At 35.6% G+C, this 27,509-nt stretch overlaps 1 protein-coding gene across 12 annotated transcripts in view; it reads left to right on the top strand.

Moving 5' to 3' along the window:
• LOC141445664 (uncharacterized) overlaps window positions 1-14,213 on the top strand; it is a 128,574-nt gene extending 114,361 nt beyond the window's left edge. Inside the window, exons 8-16 of one of the 12 annotated variants that reach the window (XM_074111520.1) lie at window positions 621-3,032; window positions 3,200-3,442; window positions 3,775-5,007; window positions 5,164-5,379; window positions 5,742-6,357; window positions 6,439-6,638; window positions 6,881-7,159; window positions 10,505-10,624; window positions 11,348-14,213. In XM_074111520.1, coding sequence (XP_073967621.1) covers window positions 621-3,032; window positions 3,200-3,442; window positions 3,775-5,007; window positions 5,164-5,379; window positions 5,742-6,357; window positions 6,439-6,638; window positions 6,881-7,159; window positions 10,505-10,624; window positions 11,348-11,437 — 5,409 coding nt within the window. In that variant the 3' untranslated portion in view covers window positions 11,438-14,213. Of the gene's footprint in view, window positions 1-620; window positions 3,033-3,199; window positions 3,443-3,774; window positions 5,380-5,741; window positions 6,358-6,438; window positions 6,639-6,880; window positions 7,160-10,504; window positions 10,625-11,347 lie in introns of all 12 variants that reach the window. The other 11 variants (XM_074111521.1, XM_074111531.1, XM_074111530.1 and 8 more) reach the window with 11 other exon arrangements.
• Window positions 14,214-27,509: the final 13,296 nt, after the last annotated feature.

Here is a 27,509-nt window from a genome sequence, read left to right as displayed (position 1 = left end):
AGACTGAACACCATGCCACTCATACACGAATCATCCGTACTGGTTAATGGATTCATTTAATTAACAATAACAATCACAAAGCTTTCTCGTAACCCTATCATAAAATCGTTTTTACTCATTCGTTGTAAATTTGGAGCTTGTTTTAAAGAGATGTACAGTTATTTATTCGTTGCATTTAAAGTGGTATGTATATTTTTTGTTAAGTTATTGTTGTTTTCTAAGCATCTCTTTGAAACGTATAATTTTAAATATCAAAGTTTTTGCGTTAAGCTAAAGTTTATTTATAACTAATTTAATGTATACGGTTAATTAATTTATGTTAGTAACGCAATAACTTGACCAAGTTCATGTAGTTTAAGTAGTAAAACACTAACGTGTAGTTAAATGTAAATTAAAAATATTAAGACTGTTCAATTTGTTTTAATCAGTAATGTAGTAATGTTTTCATTTCAATTATTTCATTTATTACTTCTTCTCTAAATCCGAAAGTAATAAAGAGGCTTTGGTCTTTGCACGTCCTTTTTCAAAGGGTTCCTATCTTTAATGACTTTTTTGTAGTTAGATTCTACAGTCTACTGTCTATTTTATATTTATGTGGGTGAGAACACTTCTTATTTCAGATAGAGGGAGAAGACTTTCAAATAGGGCCAGACATGAATGCTATATCGTTTACTCAGACACGAAGTCCGGCTGAATTATTAAAATTGTCAGAGAGTCTGGTCAAACCATCACACGTCATGAAAGTTGAGGCATCACAACACTCGCAGTCAGTTACTGTATCAATATTTGATGCTTTAGCTGAAATTCTTACTTCCACACCTAGAAACAGATTATCATCAACAACAGAAGTAAACAAAAAACAAAACATTAATACTGATCTAATACAAGCACTCAACGGCGTGAGTAACAACATTAATGTAAATAGCAGAGTTTTGCCAAGCCAAGACACGTTGTCGTTGAATGTTAATTTAAACACAAATACTAATGTACAAAACACTGATCTGACACCAAATGTGAATAACCCGTTGGTTGCGGCTGGCGCTCCGCCGACGCTGACGACGCCTCAGGCATCACCCACACCCCCTCCTACTACTCCCGTCTCTGCAAGGAGACCTTTTGCCTTTAAAGTCTTGTATTCAGAGCCAACAGACAAACTTACGACTGCACCCGAACCCACATCAAACCAGCCAACGACTGACAACCCAACAATGGTATATAACACTGTTTCTGATCTTTTGTTGTCCAATAACAATGTAGTGTCATCTGAACTAACCAGCATGTTGTCAAGTAATATTAACAATATACTACGGAATATGGACAATAGGACTAAATCTAGGTTGTCTGCAGACATGGCTAAAATATTAAAATCTGTGATCCCTAGAGCTATTGACGGTTTAGATGATAATGCCGATTCCATACCAAATACCACACCATATAGCTTGGATGAGATTAAAGACACAGAAAATGTAAACTTTGATGTAAATTTCAACACAAATAACTCTGTGTCTTTAAATCTCTCTCAAGATAAGTTCCTTGCTAGCAATGTAAATATCACACTGGGTGCTGTAAATGCAACAGTTGCACAGTCTGATTCCCCAACACCCGTAAATATTTCAAGTTTGTCACAAGAAAGTCAAACGACATTAGCTAATTTGGATAAAATGAATTTGTCAACTGAAGCAACAATTTTACAGTCTACTAATGCCAAATTAGCTACGTCGTTTGATACTATTGATAACGATAGCATTGTTGTAGATAGCGATATTAACAATGGAATCATACCCAATAACCCAATTGTTCCAATCCCATTTTTCACAAACTCCCAAATAAATGATTTTGTTGACACGGATACAGGTAACGCAAACAACATGTCCGACTTGAAAATTCAACCTATAACTTTTAGTACAGTACCCGCGACAACATCTCGAATTGACGATGATTCCAACATTCAGGAAATCAATGACGTTACACCTCTTCAACTATGGATATTGTCGAAAAAAGCTAAGGTTTTAAAAATGATCGAAGACTTATTACGTGAGCACAATGATGAACTGGCTAATGCGACTGCACTGACTCAGATGTTTGGACAAACAAATAACTCTCCAATATCGGCACGACTGACTGAAATTATGAGTACTATGAACACGACGACTGGTACTACTGACACAACGAACGATTCTATTCTATCAACTACACCTTTTCTTCCTTCACCTTTTTCTGATCCATCCTCAAACAATTCTTCTGATATCCTCAATACAAGTGGTACGTCGTCAGAAGTATCTGTTACTAGTACTGAATCGCTCCCAACAGTATCAACTCGTTTGACCGAGATAAGTACGAGTACATTTTCTACATCAAGCAATGCAGAGAGTGCTACGGACCCATTATCAACAACAGAAGCAGCTGTTGAATTGTCTAATAGGTCATTAGACGAGTCTACAGAGCCAACAACTGCTGGAGTGACAAGTACTCAAAGCACTGAAACAGTAACAACTACAGATATTGCAACCACAACACAAGCAGACGAAGAAGTATCTACTCAAAATAACATGGAAACGACCACTGAGGTAGACCTAGAAACAACAACAGCTACTAATGAACAGACAAACAATGCTTCAGCATCTGGTAATCAATCTAACATAAATAATCAATCAACAATTCCGAAAAAAGATTATGTTATATTCGGCATACTGCCTAACAATACGGTGGTACGTAAAAATCCTAACGACGACATACTGGAATCATTAACTGAGGCAAGCCCTTACATCGTTTATGGCGTGCTACCCAATAACACAGTAATACGCAAATTCCCGAATGGAACCAGAGTGCCACGAATCATGCAAAAAATTGACATACTACCAATCAGCCCATGGAGTTTGAGGAATCCATACAGCCCCATCCATAATAATCCGGCCATAGTCAGACCACAGTCTAACCCCATCCGTGTATCCATTAATGTAGAGACATCCACATCCAATAACGAAACGGATCGTTTAACTACCACCGACACTGTAAATAACCTACAAAATATGGTATCGACTTCATGTTATTTAGCTTGAAGCGCTTGGTGCTTTCTTTCACTTCGCATATTAGATGGACCGCGCATGCGGGAGCCTGCGGAACTATAGTAAGCTATGCATGCATCGCACACTAACTGCTTCTTACGAGTTAAATCTTAACATAATTTTCGTAATTGCAGATATCGTCATCGGCACTTAACTTAAAAGATAGCAGTAGCGGTGTAACTGTGGCAAATAAGCCGCCTGCTGAGCAAAGCACAGCCTCGCATGTTTTAAGTTTACGCACAACTACAATGCTACCCTCTGTCGATGAGATACTGCTTAATAGTTTATCTTCAGCTGCTAAAGAGGAGATGGTTATATCGTCCAGGACGAGCTCAACTCGTCAGCCAACAATATTAACACTGGATATTGATCCGGAGGTATAATACAAAATTTGTATCGCGAAATATATCACTAAATTCACAACACTAATTTATTTAAAGTAAATCACTCTGAAACTATAGAAATTGAATCCGTCAGTTTCAGTCACTAGGCACTGAGTAACCTCATAAAATCAACCATATTTCTAAACATACGTTTTCATTTTATGCATGCGTCAAATGGTGTAAGAGGATAAAAGTTACAAAAAATTATAAAATAAAGTTGGTGGTTGGTTTATTAGTAGATTAGTAGTATATTGCTACGCTATTTGGAAATAGTTAGTTTGAGTTTATTTTTAGCATTAATTTTAATATTTTTTAAACGATTACAGACAAAGCAAATTCGCACTGAAAAACCTGGTGAAGGAAACGACAACGCAGTTTTCAAATTTATACCAATTGACGAAGTGACTGTTCGATCTCAAAACTCGAATGTATTAAAATTAGCTTCCAGCAAATCACCTACAACAACTGAAGCAAGTCAAACTATAGGTGTAACGGAACCAATTACCGAATCTAATACACAAACACCACAAATTCCAACATTGATACCGACTGATGATGATCCGACAACCACTGTTCAAGCACCTGCAGGAACAACCATAGATACCAGCTCAGAATCCATAACAATGACAAGCATGCTGACAACAGCCTCTACTGAAGCTATTTCTACTCCAGTAACTGTCACTGAAACGCCGACCACCTTGGTAACTACTACTATGGCTCCGACTACTACAACTCCAACAACAACTACTATAACTCCAACAACAACAACTACAACTCCACTTCCAGTGACAACTACTACCGAAGCAACAACATCTACTACGCCAGCTGCAACGACTACTGTAACTACTACTACAGAAGCAGCAACAACCACTACCACTACGACTACAGCAGCACCAACAAGTATAGCTGAAACTGAAACCATACCGACCTCAACAGTTGCCGCTACTGCTACCGTTGCAATAACTAAAGAAGAGGCTAAGAGATATCAAGACGATGCTGCTTTACTACAAGCATTCTTAAATGGGACAGAACGTATACCTAAGAAATTAAATTCTAACAGTTTAGATCAAAGCACTGGAACTCCTTCAATTAATACAAAGACCACTCTTGCAATGACAACAGTACAAAATGATGAAGACAAATTCTTGCAAGAGCTCCTGTCTATTGCTGGAAAAAATCCTCATGCTTTGACAATACCAAACATTGGAGGCAACATAAAATTAAATAACAGAGTTCAGACTACAACCGTTCGTTCAATAGAAGATGATATAAGGCAGTTTGAGGAAGACACTAAATTATTAAAAGCATTACTACAAGCCACGGGTCAAAATCCAGCCAATTTTAACATACCATCTTTAGACATTAAAACAACAACAGTGCCATCTACAACAGAAACTGCTACAACACCCAAACCACAGACAACAACACCATCCGTACAACCAGATGCAAAACAATTGCAACTCCAAGAGAATGCTAAACTTTTACAAGTGTTACTTCAGGCTACCGGTCAAAGCAACTCAAACCTTCCCATTCCTGTTATATCAGGAATAACATCAAACGTAAGAATAGCATCTAACCCTTACACTACATCGCTTGGGTCAAATCCAACTACTCCAATAAACGTACGGCCTGTATACACGACATTAAACACATCGCCCGTGCCTATACCAACAACGATTTCAACTAGTACTATCACTGTGCCTACTACGTTTCAGACCCGCAATACTGAGTCTACGACGATTAGGATATCTACTACATTCCCGCCTTTTAATCAGAGAAGAAGGCAATCAACCACAACAGCTGTACCCTCAGAGTCCACAACTGTACTAACTGCGCGAAGGGTGCCAGCATCTCAATTCACAGTTACAACCGAGATTCCTACGTCATCAACGTTCTCTGTTGAGGAGGACTTGGCTTTCCTGAACAACTTGGTACAAATTTTCTATAAATTTTACAGAATTTTAAGCTATTAGGTCTCTACACGTTACACGATACACATTCTATGTATCGAAAAATATGAGATAATGCCCACTAGCATGCTTCATAACCAACCGTCGCCGTCGCGTGTCATGTATGCATTTGACATTTCGTTTGACACTCTGTCTGACACGTTCCTATTACGGCGATGACATGATACGGTGTAATGTGTAGAGACCATAATAGTATAAAAATGGTTATAAGTGACAATTTATCAATATACTTATTTCCTAATCAGATATGTAGTTGAACAGATGAAAAACTTATCAATAATATTCAGTTTAAATGTTTTAATGATCTTCATTTTCGATTCCAGAAATCGGTTCTCAATACTAATACAAATACTGCGGATCCTGAAGCAGCACTGGCAAACCGAATCATAGCTCTTGCAGTAGAGAAAAGTTTGAGTGAAATAAAATCGGGAAAATCTACTGAACGTACCGGAAAAAATATTATTCCCACGACCACTCCTAGAACAACAACAACAACGACGACGACGACGACAACGACAACACCTCGTCCAACAACAAATGTTCCAAGTACACCTTCAATTGAAGATGATATAAGACAATTTCAAGAAGATACTAAGCTACTACAGGCTTTATTAAAAGCCACAGGGCAAGATCCATCTAAGTTAAATTTACCAACTCTTCCAAACGTGAACTCTAACGTGAGTCCTAAACTACCACCAAACGTTAACAACGACTTAAATCTTCTATCAAACCTTCTCGCTTCACCTTCACCGCTTAATGAGCCTTTTGACTCTCTAACGCAAAGACCGAAAGTTACAACTACAAGGCCATTTGGTGCAAAGATTGCGGTTAAAGATGATCTGAAAAATACGCAAGACGATGAAAAGTTATTACAGACTTTGATACAGTTACAGGGCGCGCAAGAAACGACGACTTTAAGGAGTAAAATTGCTATAACTGGTAATCTCAATCATATTACAATATTTTCTTCGAAATGAAAACAATTTTGCAGATTTCAAAGTTCATATTTTGAAATTTCAGGGCAATCATCAGACGAAGCATTAAAAAAGCTGATTCAGCAGGCAAAGCCGACAGGTATGGTGCAAGAAGCAACAAAAATGCCGATTGCCATCAGCACGGAGTATGGAAAGAGCAACGACGCGTTGCTGGCTGCTCTGCTAAAGGAACAAGGCTTTGGACCTACCACCGCCAGTTCTCTGGATGAGCAACTCCGCCTCGCCGTTAGTCCCAAGTTTTCTTCTATTTTCTTATTTGATTACTTCTTTCAAAGGAATAAGTGAACACTAATTTCTTTTAAAGAAGCTCATGTCACATCTAAACCTATCATCAAAACGCTTCTCGTTCATCAGACTTATTTTCGTCTCTGGCTTCATACACTATTTAATATACATTCTAATATTTCTCTCTGGATTTCGCATGTTCTTTATCTATCTAGGATAACTTGCTAACTATAACCTCGTAGGCATTGCTCAATCAAGTGGTAGTGACGCCGAAAGCTAGACGAACGACGACGCCGCCACCGCCGCCTGCACCGAGAAGACCTATCTTGGACGGCCTAGCGTGGCTCTGGCAGACGTGGAGGGAAACGGGGTCAGGAACAGGAGCCAAAAGACCTAATAGAAGACCTGATCCCGCTCCTACGGCTTCGGTCTCTGCTTCCCAAGCAACGAGCAATAGAGTCAACTGGTTTGGCTCGGGCCCATTTGTAGGGAATGCAGACACACAGCCGACCTCAAACAGAGTGGGTTTCGCATCTATTTTACTAAAGTTGTGTGATTGGGGGTGAAGGCAGCAGACTAGATTAAATACGAATTAGGTAATGGACTTGAATAGTATAGTAAAAATCAAAATTGCTTATTAAATTATGATCAGTTATTTTTGATTCTGTTCCTATTTAATCTAAGTCTATAAAAACTATGTACAGCACTATGGGAGTTGTTGGTGAATAATTGTAAATAGAAAAATACTCGGAATTGTTACATATGGTTAAGGCAAGTAGTAGACGTCCTTTCCCCATTGTAACATCCCCTTTAGTTTTAAATTGTATTTTGTGTATAGAAAAATTGTTTTATTTTTAATTTATTGTTGATAGCTTCATTGGTTTGGATTTTGAGCAGATTACATTGAGAGTTTCTAATAAAAAAATATAATTACATTATGGTGTTACTCAATACACGTCTGCACGTGGTGTGTCTGGAAAACATTGGAGATATTATAACCAAGGTAAAGGCTAGATTTTACTTTGCACAATATGTACATTCTGCATTCAATCTTCTGTACCATTAACCAGAATTTTGTTTTTAATATCATTTCATGTCACAATCACACATATTCTCGTTCATCACTTATTAAGTATAACATCACAAGTTCTGCATAGAAATTATTACCAAAATATTAGGTATATTTCTAAGCAACAATTCCTTATATTTTATCAAAGTAACATCTAGTCGATAATGTGTTAATGCCAACCTTATCCAGTAGATTTGATTAACCAAATTAAAGAAGCATATGGTTAGTTTCTTCAATGCTGACTTTTGCGGTTATCCATTCTTTTATTTTTGTGTCACAACGAACGGTTTAATACAATACGTAGAAGAAAAAACTTAACTTTTAAAAGAATCTTTTCATATGACTAGTGAAAACTGTAATTGCACTACAATAGAAATGTTCGTAAAAATCGTCATTGATCGTAGTACTTATAACTCTAAGGGTGTGCTACCATAGAAGAGGAACGGAAAAGTACAGAACTCACCAATCACATAACATGTTCGTGTAATCGAAACGAGATGTTCGGTAACGACCAATATAATACAATGCAATGACTCTTTCACCGCAATATAGCAAGCAATACAGAAACATATAGGTAGAGAAAAAATAATAAGGTAAGCAATAGGCGGCTATCGCTTCAGAATGATCTCTTCCACACAACCTTTATAATAGAAATAAATACGAAATAAATTTTAGCAGATGGTGCAATTAAAAAACTACATAAAACGAACTATACATACAATACACATTTACATCAAATATATTTAAATAGATACATACAAATTTAATATAAACTAGCTTTAACAGTCATACATATGATGACGGATAGTGCTGCCTTTGGATTTAAAGATATAAAAGGATTTTGTCTGCCTTAAGTGTATCGGTATGGAGATACACAATACCACCACAAGGTTTGAAAGCGAGATGGAGAAGAGGATAATCTTGATTGTTCAAATCAGCAGGGCTACTACGAAAATCGAACTGGAGCTTATACTATTTAAAACGAGAGAGAGAGGGCCAGTACGATACGAACTTCGATTTTCGAATTTCGGAGTAGACCCTCTGAGGCCATATTGTCTAACGCGCTGATGTTCGAGATCGCATTCACCATCTCTTTCTAATTTCGTAAAGACGAGGCCTAAAGCCATAAGTGCCTCGTGACCAAAAGAAGTGGTGAATAATACGATTGTGATTCTTTATAATTCTATTAGACAACAAGGCCAGGTCCAGAAGGCCTACTCCGAAGTTCGAAAATCAAAGTTCGTATCGTACCGTCCCTCTCGCTCTCGTATTAAATAGTATACGTCAGAAGGACCAAACGACACGAACTTCGATTTTCGAATTTCGTAGTAGCCCTGCAGTATCACATTACAAGGGGAGCGGGACGCGACGTTGATTACAACTGATGTGATTGGTGGGTTCGGCTCGTCTAAGCTCTGCTTCACTCCACTCAGCTTCTAAGGAAGCACTCCCATATGCCATATGTAAATATACCTTGGAATCCGTAGATCCAATACCAATCCACAACCTACTAAATGTTGTGTTGTAAAATAATATAACAGTGAAGTGAATGCAGCTAAAGTGTTTCATATAAGGAGTGTCGTCTACTATTTGTAATTATTATGTTTCTATTTATTATATATTCAGTAATGACATTATATTATTAAAAAAATATAGAGGTAATTTGGGAAAAAACGACGATAGTAGGATTCCCCACTGTTTTGGAGTTGGTAAAGAAGGGTAAAGAGTCTACAATTGGATGTTCAGAAAAGTACCTACTCACATTTTAGAGGGGATATGAATAGATGCTTGACCAACAGCAGGCACTGAAATTGGTAAATGAGACTTATATGTATCAAATTGATTGAATTTAATTTTAATGGGCAATTATGCAGTTACTATTTGATTTACTACATACAGTACAAAAGTTAAAATGATTATAAATTTGCTTTATTTCATTCCATTTCTGTTGATAGCCTCAATATTATTTTTATACCTGATACAACTTTGTGTAGTTATAACATGTATACATTATTGTACTTAATAAAATAGTGATAGTATGACGGCACTCCAATTTAGTGGTGAGTAAAAACAACTGATACAACTATCTAGTCTTAACCTGACCAACTGATTCTCTAACTGTCTTAGCTTGCAATCTAATTCTGTTATCCTATTAATACTACCAAATGTAATCTATATCTTGTAATGTATCAACACGTTGTACAATAAGCTAGTTAATACTGATTTATTCTAATTTTTGTAAATAACGTCACCACTTTATGGAAATGTACAAACTTTATTGTAATTATTACCCAATTTCACTTTATTCTTACTGTCACTATATTTAACACGCTAACTCCACTTCTGCATATTGCATGCAGTCATTAGCACTGGCACTAACTTTAAACTACCCTCTGAATGTATTATGATATATTTTTCGTTTCCTGTTTTTAATTACAATTTCATATTTAGCTTTCAAATTGAGGGCGAGTTGCTTAAAATCATTAGTAAATATTGAAAAATATAAATAATTATCGCTCCGCTATCAAAAGTGCAAGACAGTTACGCCTGTATGGCACATTATGTTGAAAGCTTTAGCGAAGACACAACCGTTTCCTAACAAACCGAATGACGACTAGTAGAAAGTATTAGTTGTTGTATCTTCGCAAAGTGACACACAAGTCTATAAACTAATATTCTATTGACGACTTTTTTTTTAAACTTGATAAAGCAACAAGCCCGAACTTATTTCTACACTTGGCTTCTGCTCCTTCGACATGTACATCAAATAATTCATCTGACATCTGATCATGAATAGATACCTCTGGAGCCTCCCAGGGCAGTGACCTCGGAACAAACACCAGGTCGTGGCCAACTTGTGTCAGCTGCAATTAACGTCACCAGAGCATTTTCACAGTTTCTTGGAGCTGCAATACAGGTAAAAATATCATAAAGGTTAAATCTTTATTAGGCATAATCCATTGGCTGTTATTACAAGGCATCAAAATGCCATTGCTCTTTTACACAACTGATGATGATGCTAATAGTAATTCTAATTGCAGGTTAAAGAGTTAATCTTGTTTTTAACTCAATGTGTTTTAGTATAATTTAGGACAGTTCGTTGTGTACGTTGACGACGTTTTGTAAGTTTAAAATCTTCATAATAACTGATCAATCATGTCACTTCATCCAACATTGACATGACATTTTCAGTAACATTATCAACATTGGCTTATCAAGTGTTCAAATTTAACCTTACATTAACTCTAATAACTCTTTCTAAATGTAATTTATTTCTGAGCTGTTCAATGTTTCATAATTACACGTGTTTAACAATTTTTCTTTAATATTCTTTCATCTATGGTATTAACGCTGAAATATAATTTAATTTGAATCTTTAGTAGGTACCCCCACAAACTAGACTTTTTTTGACTAGATTGTAACGTTTCAAACCCTTAGAAATTATAATTTTGTTGAAATTCGAAAATAAAGTCTTAAAATCAAATAGTTTTGATGACCCTTTTTATAAACTTCACAATTTTGTGTGTCTCTGAAATGAATAATAATAATAATAATAAAAATCATTTATTCAAAATAAGGTTGTACAAACACTAGAGGACAAAGATGTAACTATTAAAATGGTTTCAACTGTAAATTCCAGGGAGCTGCCCAAACCGTCCAGAACGTGATACGAGCGGGCCAACGAGCAGCTACTGACGTCTACACGAACGGATCCGGAGCTTCCGGCTAGTCTACCTTTACGAAGTCACTGGCATAAACCATACAGACGTTAATTGTTAACTACTTACCTTCATATACTGATGTGCCAAAGGAAACTTTCCAAAATTGCGGAATTTTTCATATAGGAAAATTTCCGAAACTTCTCACAATTTTGTATGGGGATTGAAACTTTCCGTTTCTTAAATTTAAATTTCCTGTATTTCATGTGAAAATTTCCAGAAATTTCCGAGAACTTTTCCAACTTTTTGGAAACTTTCCGCAACTTGCACATCTGTACCTTCATATATGCTTGTTAAGTTTATGTTATTTCGTTCGTCTTCATTTGACAATTTTAAATTAGTCTTTGATAAGCACAGCCAAAATATGTGAGGTACAGCTGCTGCTAGCTATGACACTTACATAAAAATGCAATTCTATTTTTATTTTATTTTAGTTTTCCTGAAAATTTCGATAGTGCAAAGCGACTATAATGTTACGGAGTTAGCAATATATACTTACCATATCACGGAGAGTAATCAATACAATTTTTAACTTTGAATCAATATACAATAAGTCGATTGCAACTTAGTCTCTCAATGATCCTCTTTCATCTTGGAAAAGGTTAGTAAATGAGTTATTTGGCGACGAAATCTTGTGCTGTGTGATGTGTGGCATTTGGATGCACCACAGGGTGATACGTAGATCTACTAACAGATAGTTAGATGTGAGTGAAGACCAAAAAGTTGCACACTTTAACGCAGGTAGTTAAAATTACAAAATTACAAATCCGTACAAATGTATCATTAATTTTCGTGTCAGGATGGAAAAAGTTACTAGTAACTACAACTGTAAAGTGTGCAACTTTTTGGTCTTCACCCATATGTGCTGTGGGATACACTTTGGCAGTATTGTTTCTCTCGTGGTGTCACATAGATTTAAAATAATGTCCCTGTCATGGTTTATGTCAGTTTTAAGAACTAAATTAGACTCGAAACTTTTTCGAAAGTGTCACAGTATGCACTATGTGTCGAGTGCTCAAATGTAAATAAATAGGTGATAGTTTAGTGAACAAATTCAATTTGAGCTTCGGTTATTTTATATTTTTTATTTATCTTATTCGTGTTCCTAAATGAACTTACTAAAATATTTACTGTTTTCTTAATTTACCTTTTGGTTATTTACGTATATATTATTAGAATTTAGGCCATGAATGTGATGTTAGCACTACTTTAGTCGTATTATTTAATTAGTTTTTTAATGTAAATAATGTAAAATTATATTTCGCCTTGCGTTTTACTTAAATCGTCAACAATGCGCGCTTTCTTAAGCCTTTTTAGCCAAGTTTGTGTCTGAACGTTGTATAATTAATGCTCAGGGTTCGTAAAATGCGAGCAAAATTCATCTAAGTGCTAGGGTTGTCATAATCTATCATCATCCCAGCCTATTAACGTCCCACTGTTGGGCACAGGCCTCCTCTCAGAATGAGAGGGCTTGGGCCGTAGTTCCCACGCGGGCCCAGTGCGGATTAGAAACTTCACACATACCATTGAGTTAATTCACAGGTGTGTGCAGGTTTCCTTACGATGTTTTCCTTCACCGTGAAGTTCGTGGTAAATTTCAAATGTAATTGAGCACATGAATTTCGAAAAACTTAGGTACGGGCCGGAGTTTGAACCCACGGACCTCCGCTTAAGAGGCGATAGGTCAAACCACTATGTCACCACGGCTTCATAATTATCATAATTGTCATGCGTTATTTCAATCGTTTTTTCTCACATTTTACTAACCCTGATAATGATAATTGGTAAATAATTTAAGATACTTTAATGAAAATACCAGGCAAGTCCACGTCTTCTCAGATACAATTACAAATTGCAAGCAAACATGTAATTGTTAGCTCCATAAATCTTCAAAACAGGAGACGATTGCAGCTCTTAATTATTCAAGACTGGACTTGGAATCTTAGTATCCATATAAACATCATTGATCTTGAAATACAAGGTTTTATTTTAATATAGTTATAAGCCTTAAATCATGTGCCATTCTCGCACGTGCTTCATGTACTCGCTTCCTTCTTTACTTTTATTTATTTATTTTAATTGGTATAGAATTTTGCCATGAATTGGCTTTACATGTATTTAGAAGATACCTATAAAGCATTTGTACAGATGTTAATTTGGATTAATAGCCAAGCGTTTTTATTTTATGATAACATGCAGTAGTAAATATGTAGTAAAACTACATTATGACAATTGAAACGTATATCTGACAGTGATCGCTTATCGTGAAATTTATCAAAATTGTAAATATTATAAATGTAAAATTCCAAAAAGAGATTTGTACAAATTAGCTGTCAATTTCGAAAAGCGTGGATAAACGCTACTCATATAAATAGATAAATTAATCGGTTAGAAATTATTTCTTCAGTAGCTTAACGAAAAGTAATAAAATATAATATATAGCTTTCCACTGCCTTATTTTAATTAGATATAAAATTTGGATAGGGTTTAAAATAAGAACATAACATTTCAATGAAATTAAGTCTGTTTAAAAAGTCGTGATTTTTTAAAAGCGAAAAAACTTTAATTAGATTTATCTGTTGTATACTTTGCAAAAATTTGTATACAATCTTATTTTGTTATTTTGGTGTGAATTTGTATTTATAAAATAAGTTGTCGAAACGACTGAGCAAACTCGATTCGATCTGCGGATAGGTTTGAATCTGTAGCAGTTTAATATTTTTGTATACTTTTGTATATCGTCCGAGACCGAGAAGTAGAGAAAATAAATTAATTTATAAAACATGACTAGACGTTTTATTAATAAGTCAACATTAAAGAGTGTAACAAAAGGAGGCACTACGGTGATGTCGCCAAATATGCCATATCTAACGATTTGAATACAAGGTGTGAATAGTAACATTCATTTATTCACAACACAAGAACAACAATATGATAGGAAACAAAATAAAAACTACATCATCATCATCATCATCCCAGCCTATATACGTCCCACTGCTGGGCACAGGCCTCCTCTCAGAACAAGAGGGCTTGGGCCATAGTTCCCACACGGGCCCAGTGCGGATTGGGAACTTTACACGCACCATTGAATTGCTTCGCAGGTTTGTGCAGGTTTCCTCACGATGTTGTCCTTCACCGCAAAGCTCGTGGTAAATTTCAAATGTAATTCCGCACATGAATTTCGAAAAACTCAGAGGTACGAGCCGGGGTTTGAACCCACGACCCTCTGGTTGAGAGGCGATAGGTCAAACCACTGGGCCACCACATAAATATTCCTAACTTTAAAAGAAAACACCATCTAAGAGGCCCTCCTGCGGCATAGACCCCACCACACTGGTGGCATTACCTCTCTGTACAGTCAGAGAACTTCTCTATCAGCCGGGACGACAAGACCCTGAAGGCCGACACATCATATTAACATCTTTTATATCGACATGTATGAGAGCTAACACACTTGGTAACGGTTGGGCTACGTCCAAAGAAAACGATAATAAATAAAACTATTTAAGTATATATATATATATATATATATATATATTTTTTTTAATTATTTATTTATATATTGCATACATGTAACATACGCTCCTAAAAGTTAACATGAACCCTGGTAGGGTATAGCATTTGTTGTTATACTCTTAATTATTATTATCTATTTACTATTTTAAAATCTTTTCTTTTACAACATCTAATTTGTGTACTTATATTAATTAATGAATACTACAATAACTTAATAAAGGAACATCAAACATAGCAGGCGGAAGCGAATTACCAAACTTATTAGTTGATTATTATCAGTAAAATTTGATAGATATATTGATATATTCAGAGATTACATTTGAAATTTACCACGAGCTTTGCGGTGAAGGAAAACATCGTGGGGAAACCTGCACAAACCTGCGAAGCAATTCAATGGTGTGTGTGAAGTTCCCAATACGCACTGGGCCCGCGTGGGAACTATGGCCGAAGCCCTCTTGTTCTGAGAGGAGGCCTGTGCCCAGCAGTGGGACGTAAATAGGCTGGGATGATGATGATGATGATTCAGAGATCAATGTCGCTTGAGTCATTCGAGATACTGTAAAAGAAGCCAATCATCCTTATGGTCCTATATTTCCAATAAGTGCTTGGGGCGTAGTTTCCACGTAAACCCAATGCGGATTAGAAACTTAACACACACGCATTGTGCAGGTTTTCTCACGATGTTTTCCTAAACCGTAAAGCTTGGATATAAACCTACGATCGTCTGCTTGAGAGGCCATAGATCAAATCAGAAGTGCACCACGGCTGTTAAAATAGATTTGATATGTTAGTTTATTGTACCTATTTTAAAACGCCTTTATATACTGCAATTGAATAGATCAGATTCAAACTTGCTCGAATCTTGCAACAGGCGTTAAGTCTCTGAATCATTATTTTTCTAAACTGGACGTAGTTTCACAAAAAGGATCCAACCCTCAACAAACCCTCAAACCAATTTATTTCCACACCTGTACAAAAATTTTCCAATCTGCACGAAGGCCGCGTGGGAACTACAGTCCAATTCCTCTTATTTTAAGAGGCTGGGGTGATGGCAAAAAGCTTAAGAAAGATTACAAAATTAGCAAGTTGTGTATGTGTGACAGAGCATGGAGAAAGAAAAAAGGAACGTAGCTATCAAAGTCATGAAATGGTCCCAAATCAGCATGATTCTGCCCTTTCGACGACGCTGGTCTTCCGTTGGGACCATCAGAACTTGATACATTTAATAGATAAAAAAACGGCCAAGAGCGTGTCGGACACGCTCGAAATAGGGTTCCGTAGCCATTACGAAAAAATTAAGTCATATTTTTCTGAGGATTTCGTATTTTGTACCGAATATTCCAAGTTTAGGTAAAATATTTTATACCTTAGGCTGCTATTTACTCTTAAACTACTAATAATTCTCAAGAAAACTTAACCTTTAAAGTTTTCCTTGTAAGTTTGATATACTTACTATCATCCTGAATTTTTTCATATTTTGCCACCCACCGGTTTAGATTTTAGAGGGGGGGCGCTCGATTTTAATGAAAATTTGCACTTTAAAGTTGAATATTTCGCAAACGAATCAATGAATCGAAAAATCGTTTTAGTACCCCCCTAATGGTTTTAAAAGACCTACCAATGATACCCCACACTACAAGTTTGGATGAAAAAAAAATCACCCGTTACGTCCATAGAAGATATATTTGTGCAAAATTACAGCTATCTAGCATTGATAGTCCTTGAGCGAAGCCGCGGACGGACAGACAGACAGACAGACATGGCGAAACTATAAGGGCTCCATTTTTGACATTTTGGCTTTTAAATTGCAAACACAAATATCTAGTGAGGAATTGACAGACTTTACGGGGTGTTTAATAAAACTATCAAAGTCATAATATCTTTATTCAATTTAGGCTATAACAAGCATTTATCAATCTCAGAGAAAATTTACCACAGGTTCGAAAAAACCTTTGCTGTTGACAAGAATCAGGCAAAAAACTCAACAATGTATATTTTTTTAAACAGATTTACAATATTATTTAATGATATCTATACATCACAAGTATTTAACACAACTACATTTTTAACACAGTAGATTCGCTCTTTGGAGTAAGGGATCGCCAAATCGGATCGGAATTATTTTCAGATAGTAAATCTCAGCCACCTGCAGAAATATGTATAAAGGTTCAATTTTAAAACTCATTGTATACCTAGATCAAAATATAGTCGTAATAGTTGCTATGCAAAGCTGTGAACTTATAGCAACTTGCTAAATATAGACATCGCAGACTGACTTAAGAATAAATTGTCCTGCTTAGAGGTCGTTTAAATATAGTTAAAGTTATGAGGTTCAGATTGAAGATGGAAATATTTAAGGTAAAACATTTTCAGAAGTTTTATACTACCGTGAAAGTTTGTGAGGATGGATGGATGTTTGTTACTCCTTCACGCAAAAACTACTTAACGGATTGTGATGAAATTTGGTATGTAGATAGATGGACAGCTGGAATAACACAAAAGCAACTTTTTATCTTGATATTCCTACGGAATCGGGATAAAATCTCGAAATTTCAAATGCTGTGCTTAGAGTCATGACTCATGAAATTTGGCACAGTTGTTTTTAGTACGAAAATGAGGTCCACGATGTAATTTTTAGGTATAGGAATAGGGTCGCGGGCAACTGCTAGTGAAATACAATTTTCCGCAGTTCCCGAACCATTTATCGCCCATTCGGCCATTTATATTAACTTGAACAAGTAATCCAATAACAAAATCTAAATTATATCGATAACTTTTTGCGCTGTTACCTTGACTATTAAAACGACAGTGATTGGTCATGTCAAGCGCCATAGGTAAACAATTTTTTGCTCCTTTGACGCTATTAATAGATCTAAATGATTAAAACATAAAGTCAATCTTACTGGTGGACAAAATTGGAACTAGTATAGATATTTACGGAAATAAAGCCTATGTGTAGACGATAGCGCCACAATGTAGCTGTTGATTGAATTTGTAAAGTTCGTTTGATATTTTTTTCTATATTTAATTATTCATTAGTACATAGTAGCAATATTGTACTTAGATTTAATTTCTTAAGGCATGGGTTCAGCACCGACCTTGTGACTGGCCGCGGTTCTTGCCGTATTAGCCTGTGGCCAATTAAAACCATATTTAAGTACGTGATTTTATTCACCTTGTGATATTTCATGAGATTTTTCGCTAATTTATACTCTCTTACGTCAAATTTACATTACAATCTTAGCCTACCCCTGCAGTGATACTTTGCGAGATTCATGAAATGAAGTTTTTGAGCACTATATACAAGCCTAACTTAAAAACATACTATTAATCGAAAGTAGCAAATATTTTTTACGAAAATCCCCTGACTAAAAGCGAATAGGTATAGAAAGATAAAAAAAATAATTTTTCACCCCTCCTTCAGAAAAATAACTTTTTCACCTCCGCAGCTCAAACAAGCAGGTTTTGCTATGAAAAATCAGTGAGCAAAATCGCATTTTGCTCACTCCGTGAGACAAAGTAGCTTTTTAATTATTTTTTTAAATGCTGAGGACAGTGGTGGGTCCACTCACTGAATGCCAAATATTTGAACTTGACTTTGATCTGTCACTTTCACTTCAATATGAAAAAAGCGAGAGATAGGACCAAATCGATCGATACTAAGTTCGATTTTCAAATTCTGTAGGCCTAAAAAGAAACAAACAACATAGATAAACAAACAAAATACATAGAGCATTATTAGAGGGATTTAGTATAGCACTTATTGCTCGAAGCAACGGTGTTTTTCTCAAATATAAACTAAAAAACTACAAAGATAAATTAGCAAACAAATGAGTATAAATTAACGAATATCCCGCTCAAATTTACTTTTTTCTTAGTTTTTTTTTTTTAATTTTTAATTAAGCAAGAAGCATTTACCAACCTAATAAAAAAATACTGTGTTGATCTTTAGCATTAAAAATATGTCAATAATGAATTAATTATACAAAAGACAAATTGAAGAACAAAACACGAGGTGAAATTAAAAAAACATAGTGAATTATATAAAATGTTTAAATTTTCCCACTCTTTTTACAAAGTATGCAACCTCGTTGTACGAAAGCCGCAACTCTTGTTTTTTTTTTTAATAAATTCGTTCCCTTTACTGACTATCTCTTAAAGTTAGATCCAATATTTGTCAAATTGAATGAATTTGAAAGTATCAATCTTATTTAAAGGTTTATTTTTATACTGGATACTTTTTCGTTCCATATTCAAAACCTGTCTACTTACCGGAGACTTTTGATCGTTGTCTGGCATTCTTAAGTGACTTTTTAAAGATGTAATGGCGACTGTATGAATAATTTTCGAGAAAAAGTTTTAAATATGGTTAAGTAAGTATAGGTACTATATTTATTTCTTAACAATCGGATTATATGTATTTTAAAGTTTTTGATATTTTTTGTCTTCTAAATATATGTGGTTTTATTTTAACTTTTAATTCAAATGTTCTCGCCGCTCAGGTGAAAAGTTGTTTGTGTCACACGAGACCAAAGTTTTTTTGTATCTCGTGTGTCCCCTCGCTGATCTCATGATTCTTACCTAGAATCACTCGCTATCGCTCGTGATTCAATTGTAGAATCCTTCGCTTACTCGGGATTCAAAATCAACACTCGCACAAATAACTATTTCTCCTTGATGAGTGGGTGCAAAGTGTCACTTTTCTGTACAAGCCTTTTCTAAGTGTTTCATTGCAAATGCAATTTTTTGAAGTTGATAAGTAATTGTAAAACCACGCCATTTTCTATGCTGGTTGCTCTTCCATTATATTAAATTTTTTTTTTACAGTTTCTTAATGCTCGGTGTGAAAAGTTGTATGAGCCACTCGGGATCAAAATTATTTACACCTTGAACGTTAACACTTGAATCCCTCATTAAGCTCAGGATTCTATTGTAGAATCCTTCGCTACATTCTGGATTCAATGTACGCCCTCGCCGTAAATACACCATTTTGCTCCCTTGTGACACAAATAACAATTATAATTGTAATCAAAAGGGTAGATTTCGCACAAACTTTGCCATATTAAGTCTAAGCGACTAACTTCACCCTAAACCTTCTACATTCCGTCGTAAGTCGTCTTGAAGTCGTGCCAAATCTAGTGCAAAATGTTTTCCATCGTATTTGTCGGCTAAGTTCGTATTTATCTTGCTTGTCTCAATTAGTTTCAGTAAACTGAAGTAAAAAGCGAGATAAAAACCGGCCAAGTACGAGTCGGGCTCGCGCACGAAAGGCTTCCGTACCATTATCTACAACATTAGACATTAGCAAAAACACTTTTGTTGTATGGGATCCCCTTTTCAATGTTTATTTTATTTTAATTTAATTATTTATTTTTATAATGAGGTTTTTAAAGTATACTTACGTCTATAAATATTTCAAGCGTCTACCTGTTGTTGTTATTAATATCGAGCAAAAAACGGCTAAAAAATCACGTTTTTGCCCCCCCTAAATATTTATTTGATTCTGTTTAGTATTTGTTGTTAAAGCGGCAACAGAAATACATCATTTGTGAAAATTTCAACTGTCTAGCTATCACGGTTCATGAGATACAGCCTGGTGACAGACGGAAAGACAGACGGACAGACGGACGACAGTCTTAGTATTAAGGTCCCGTTTTTAACTTTTAGGTACGGAATACTAAAAATACGAACTTTTCAGATAAAACAGGATGGCAAAACATATTATTCTCCCATCCTCTATGTTCCCATTATAAGAACACGGAAAACCATGTCCAAAACTTTACTGACATATGATCGCCAGTTAAAATTATTTCCAATAAAGGTTTAAGGAAAGTCCTACCACAAATACACAACCTAGCGTGAAGTAACCGGTCCTTTAGTTAAGTTACCTAACTTTATCCTCTACTTGAGAGGTTTCATATTTGGTGCAGTGAATAAAAAGTAATTAGCTTGAAAACTATTGCCCCGTACGAATGACGGCAATTCTGTGGTAAATACCAATTAGGTATAACCAGCTACTATTCAAAAAGAGTTTTTCCCCGAAATGACAGTTTTTTTTAGGGTTACGTAAATGAATAAATAATCGATCGATTTCTGCCACGACGACTACTTCGACTCCTAATTCGATAGGCGCACTTGCGCTCTAAGACAAATTACTTTACATAGCCTAATTTTGCTGCGAATGTATGTGTCTGCATTGACGGCATTTAAGTAGGTACCTATACCGTCCACGTAATTATAATGGCCTATAATATAAATTTATACATAAAAATTTATATTTATGAATTTATATTGCCTCTACAACAAAAATTATGGGGGTCCCAACCAATCATTGCCACACTGAAAGAAAGAAAGAAGGGACATTAGGACTGGATTGTTACCTTCTACAATGTATCAATTGTTTTAACGGAAAAAAGAGGTTACAAATCGAGTAACAGCACTTGTAACCGACTATACAGCGTGTATTTTTGATACTACCTCAAACTTTAAGGGCAGTTAGTGGAGTCCCTAATAATCATATTTTATTATGTTTTAGTAAAAAAAATTAGACTTATTTTCTTCCGTACAAAATTAATTAGCACGCAATGTATCACTACGCGATACTAATTTGTTTCTATTCAAAACGTCGCACTTGTTGACGTGACAGATGTCACAGAACGCTTTGTACGCATTACATTGCTGCTCGAAAATATTTCAAAAATTAATTACGCTCTGGTAGTTAATTCTTCTTCCCAGCCTATATACGTCCCACTGTTGGGCACAGGCCTCCTCTCAGAACAAGAGGGCTTGGGCCATAGTTCCCACGCGGGCCCAGTGCGGATTGGGAACTTCACACGCACCATTGAATTGCTTCGCAGGTTTGTGCAGGTTTCCTCACGATGTTTTTCCTTCACCGCATAGCTCGTGGTAAATTTCAAATGTAATTCAGCACATGAATTTCGAAAAACTCAGAGGTGCGAGCCGGGGTTTGAACCCACGACCCTCTGTTTGAGAGGCGATAGGTCAAACCACTAGGCCACCACGGCTTTAACAATTTGTTTTGATATCGGTTCACAGCACTTAAATCTTTGTCTGGTTGCAGTTTGAGGTAGTATCAAAAATACACACTGTAATGAACTTCATTAACATCGCATAAAAACACCCGAACCAAATTTTATGTCTTTAATCCCAGTGGTTGAAAATGTGGCAATTTATCCTAATCCCGTCAGAATATCGGGATAAAATGTAGGGTATGTGGTAATCCAGATATCTGGCTACACACTTTTGCATTAAAATATGAGTGAGATTGTGAGCAACTTATCAAATTGACTGAGGTCTTCAGTCAGTGTCACTCTTCGTCCGTCGCCGCGGGTGAGTCGTTTGCGAATCGCTTACTGCTTTTAATGTCATCTTATCCTGAATGCGATGCTTCTTAAGGGTCGGTCAAACATGACGATCCTGTTACAAGAGATAAGGAACAGGCCCAGCAGGGCTACTACGAAACTCGAAACTCGAAGTTCGTTTCGTACCGTCCCTCTCGCTCTCGTATTAAATAGTATAAGTGTCAGAGGGACCGCACGACACGAACTTCGAGTTTCGTTGTAGCCTTGCTGTACTACGAAGTGCAAAATTCGAACTTCATATCTGCTGTCCTGCTGACCCGCTATCCATTCCGAAAATCCGAAAATTTTAACCGCTAAATCTCGTGACATGAATTGCTGGATTATGCCACGTAAATGAAAACCACGATGTAAGTTTCGGGAACTCGCGTGTGAAAATCCTGGAATTTCAATTCAACTGCTAGATCTGGTTACGCGAGTGAAGTCGCGGGTAAAGTCTAGTAGAAAAATATGAACAACGGTGATGCAATAATAAAGTTGTTTATCAGATTACCATGTGGCAGTTAAGTTCAACACGTTAATAATTATGAGCATTCACTTATTGCCACTTGAATTAAGCGCTAGAATAAAATGGAGCAAAAATCATTATCAATCAAAACACACGATTGTAACGGTACAAAGCATTAGTGGCAACATTATAACTTGTGTATCTAGTTTGTCAACTAGTTACATTAAAAAACAATTAAGGCAAGCAAGAAAAGTAATGTTAAGACTCGCATGAGAAGAATAGTTTATTTTTACTTCTCTGCTACAAAAGCAGAAGCTTCTAATTCTTTCTTATTCCAAAATTAAGAGTATTGAGTACTACCTTTCGGGCATTTCGGTTAAATTTACATGACATGATATATCATTCACACAACAGAAACAATTTTTCAGAGAAATAAACAGTTTTTTTTTATTCATCTGATAATACCATACTTAATATCTAGGACGTCAACTTTAACAAGTAAAAACTTTAACGAAATTAAATTTCGAAGGAAAGTAAATCTGACCCAGTAATTTTAGATTTTAGTCAAAGTCAAAGTCAAAATATCTTTATTCAATTTAGGCTTATAACAAGCACTTATGAATGTCAAAAAAATCTACCACCGGTTCGAAAACACCTCTGTTGAGAAGAATCCGGCAAGAAACTCAAAGAGGTATATTTTTTTAAAGATATTTACAATATCATTAAATGATATCTATACATCACAAGTATTTAATTCAACTTAATTTTTAACACAGTAGATTCGCTATTTGAAGTAAGGGATCGTCAATGCGGATCGGAATTATTTCCAAATATCCCTGACCATGATATAATCAATAACTTTATAATACGCCTTAGATGTTATTGTCTTCTTGACAAAAGATTTGAATTTTGTGTGAGAAGAATAAACGCACCTAATTGCTTTATCTTTTTGATACTAATAAACTATTTAAACGTCAAAAACATTAATAACGGTGAGCGGTTAGTTCTGATGGAGTGCCGAAAAGTTTCTCGATGAGGGCTACGGCATAGATGTCGCTAGTGTCGCTGCTTAAGTGGCTAAATAAGAAACAACACAAGCTGAGATATGAGGTGCATAGGAGAAATTTGTGTCTGTCTCGTTGTCCAGCGGTGGTGTAGCGGTATAGCACACGGCACGGAATGCCGAGGACCTGGGTTCGATTCCCAGTGCTGGTCGTATTTTTCTGGTTTTTCAGTGCATCTATATTTCAGTTTGTATTTTCGATATAGGTTTTACGGGATGACCGTAAAAGTAACAAAAAATTTGGAATTGAAATAAAAAATACAAAAAGATTCCAAAAAACCACAGAGTACATATATAATAAAAAACACAATCAAAAATTGGGTTCAACAAGATGTCGTTTTAGTACAGATATAGCGAGGACACTCATTAATGCACGGGAAATAGCGAGATGACATGGTGCGCTTTGATGACCTTATGAAACCTTTTGATTTCGTGGATCATGAAACGTTTATTCACAATCTTCAACACAATAAGTTTTCCGCCAATGCATTGTTAATTTTGATGTCCTATCCCGAGAAAAACTGATTGAATAATCCAAAAAGTGGAAGTAAGTAGAGCGCACTCATTTAGGAAACAAGTGAAACTGGGAAATTCGCAGGGCTCTATTTTGGGCCTTTTCCTCTTTCTATTGTATATTAACAAATATAGTCCTGTTGGCTAGAAAAAGAGTTTGACATAATTTTATACGCCGACAAGGCATTTCTATGATTTATAAGTTGAAAGACAACATAAATTATAATATCAGATCAAAATCCTAATTAATTAGTTTACTGCAAGCAATCTAGTACAGAATGCAGTTAAAACGCAGTGAACAGCACATGGAAATGTGAATGCAATGCATACCTACAATCAATTACTAGTTAGTTATAATGACGAATGTCCTTGAATTTATATGTGACCATAAAATGAACCGCATTAATCGCTTTAAATTAAGTCATAAATTACTTTCATTTATCATAAAGATAATTGTTGCCTAGAAATAACAGTCTCGTTTTACAAACTTATATTAACAGTTACAAACCTTGTTACTAACCGAACAGTAAACTTAAATTAGTAACTATAGAAGTTGCTCTACCCTTTGCCAACTGTATGCTACGTTTCGTCTCTAATTTGAATAAAGCTCGTATTATCTCAATTCAATAACTAAACCAAACCAAACTTTGAAGGACATTCAATTAAGTTCATTTAATAAAATTATTGATCTTGAGATACGACTGATTTTATAAGTACTTAGTGAGTAGTGACCATTTTGCAAGGCTACATTGAAGGCTCTATTAAATATAGTTGTACATTACGATTAGGAATAAATAATTCATTTGTGTGGGGTTTTCCTTAAAGGTTTTCGTAGCACAAGGATCTTTTAGCGGATGCATTTTGCGGATCTACGATAGTGCTACTACGTGATCTCGTGTTGAATATCTTAATGAAAAATGAAAAATGAAAAAATTAAAAATGTATTTATTAAAATTACTACTTGAAAAACTAATACGGTTAGAGACCTCCTAGTAGGTATTCAAGATATCTGTGACAGAAGGCCCCGCACGCCATTAAGAGTGCAGCAAAGTGAGTAAGTATTCACAATTTTTGGTTACATTTGGTTAGATGTAAATTATTTATATTGAAAAATTAATGATACAAGATATCGAACATCTAGTAGCATGGTGTACGGTTGTGTTGCTCTGAAGATGAGCTCTGGTTGAGTTCTAAACGCGTCCGTGTAGTGAGGTGGTGGTGATAGATAGGTTTATGTGATTTATGTGTGTTTTTGCAGTGTGTAGGTGGAGGAACTGCTTGAACACGCATATCTTGCATAAGCGTAGCTATCATAAGGTCGCGGGTGAGCAAAGTAATTGTTTTAGTTCATTAATATTTATATTAATTATGCAATTAGGGGTAAAACGTAAAACAGAATGTTGTTTATAAGACATAAATAAATCTGGAGAGACCAACTTTTTGAAATCCAATCAATTGAAATCTTTTTGCGCCTGGTATGACACGGGGCGGTTTATTTGGCTGAGTATACTTATTTTGAAAAAAATAAAATAGTTTACCTAGAAGTATATAATACAAATACTCGTTAAGTATATTTCATAGTGAGCTGAAAGTAAAATGCTTAATAAAAAAACAGCTTTTGTTTTTCATCAGAGTATCTATCATCAAAATGTTATTAAAGAGAAATCACGGTCTCTGAGCTTAGCCGCGGACAGACAAACAGACAGATGGACAGACGTGGCGAAACTATAAGGGTTCCTAGTTGACTACGGAAACCTAAGAAGACGGTAATCTAAGTTTGCCGCGAGCAAAAACATGGGCATAAGCTACACAAAGGCAATGTTGCTAGAAATAAATGGTCTAATGGAATTAAATTAATTTATTTTCTCGATTTCAACCAAAGCCATAGGCAAAGCTAGTGTAAAATAATCTAATACAAAGATGGTAATTCAAACACTCTACGTTTGTGCTCGTTTACTACGGCTTAGCAAAAATATATGATACTTCAATATTTGTAAAGACTTCAATTGCAGCTAAGTAACAGCTTTCAAAGTTTTGATTTTATTTTTGCTTCTTTTATTTGAAGAATTTGAAGATTCTGAGAGGAGGCCTGTGCCCAGCAGTGGGACGTATAGAGGCTGGGATGATGATTTGAAAGAAACTAGAGAGTTGCCAGGATAAAAAAGTTTATTAAATAATGAACTGTAGTCGACAGATAAAAATAATAGCGAATAATATTAAAAAATCTGATTATTTAAGAAGCTATAACACTTTTTTCTACTCCTATACTGTAATCTGTGATTTACTTAATCACAAACAGTAATCAGCATACGTAACAAGATTCTGGAAAAGTCTATATTGTCTATTCTCCATAACAGCTGGGCTACTACGAAACTCGAAACTCGAGGTTCGTGTCGTGCGGTCCCTCTCGCTCTGGTATTAAAATAGTATAAGTGTCAGAGGGACTGCACGGCACGAACTTCGAATTTTGAGTTTCGTAGTAGCCCTGCTGCACTGTATCGTAATGTTGCTAAAACGATACTGCAACCCCTGCAAGCACTTACTTTTTTTTTTTGTAATTTTCATATTTCTCATTTGTTTATTGTTGTTTACCTTCACTTTGCGGTTGCCATAGGTACTTTTTACTAAAGTATAAAAACATTTAAAGTTTACTATTTCTCTAATTTTGTATTGTAATTAATAAATACGCAGTCGAAGAAAAAGTATTGTATGCAACGTTGTATAAGTAAGTAAAAAAAAGCTCGTGGCGTCTTTTCTTACGATGTTCGCTAAAGCTCACATCGTAACTCACGCCACTCACCTTTTTTAAACCCTATTATACAACTGTTGCATAAAATACTATTTTTAGTAGAATCCTTCGCTAACCCCGTTCTAGTATGACGGATTAAAATCCACTTCGTCATAGTTATGGCGTAGGATAATCCATTTCGTTCAGTTTGACGCACTGGGTTATGTATTTCTATACATGAACATGTGGTTACAATAAAAAATCTCAACATTCTAAGAAACAAATTAAGATATGAAATCAGTTGGTTCCGTGAGTTTTTTGCTGTTACAATTGAAGTGATCGATGGGATATAAATCGAAGTAGAAAAGAACTGTGTTTCTCAGAGATTAAAGTTGAGTTTAAATAGAAATCTGTAATGTACACAATACCATTTTGC

This window comes from Choristoneura fumiferana, chromosome 2, assembly GCF_025370935.1.
Source record: "Choristoneura fumiferana chromosome 2, NRCan_CFum_1, whole genome shotgun sequence".
In the NCBI taxonomy this organism is placed as follows: Eukaryota; Metazoa; Arthropoda; class Insecta; order Lepidoptera; family Tortricidae; genus Choristoneura; species Choristoneura fumiferana.
Note: the sequence above shows the minus strand (reverse complement) of the source record. Positions and strands in the feature narration are given on the sequence as shown.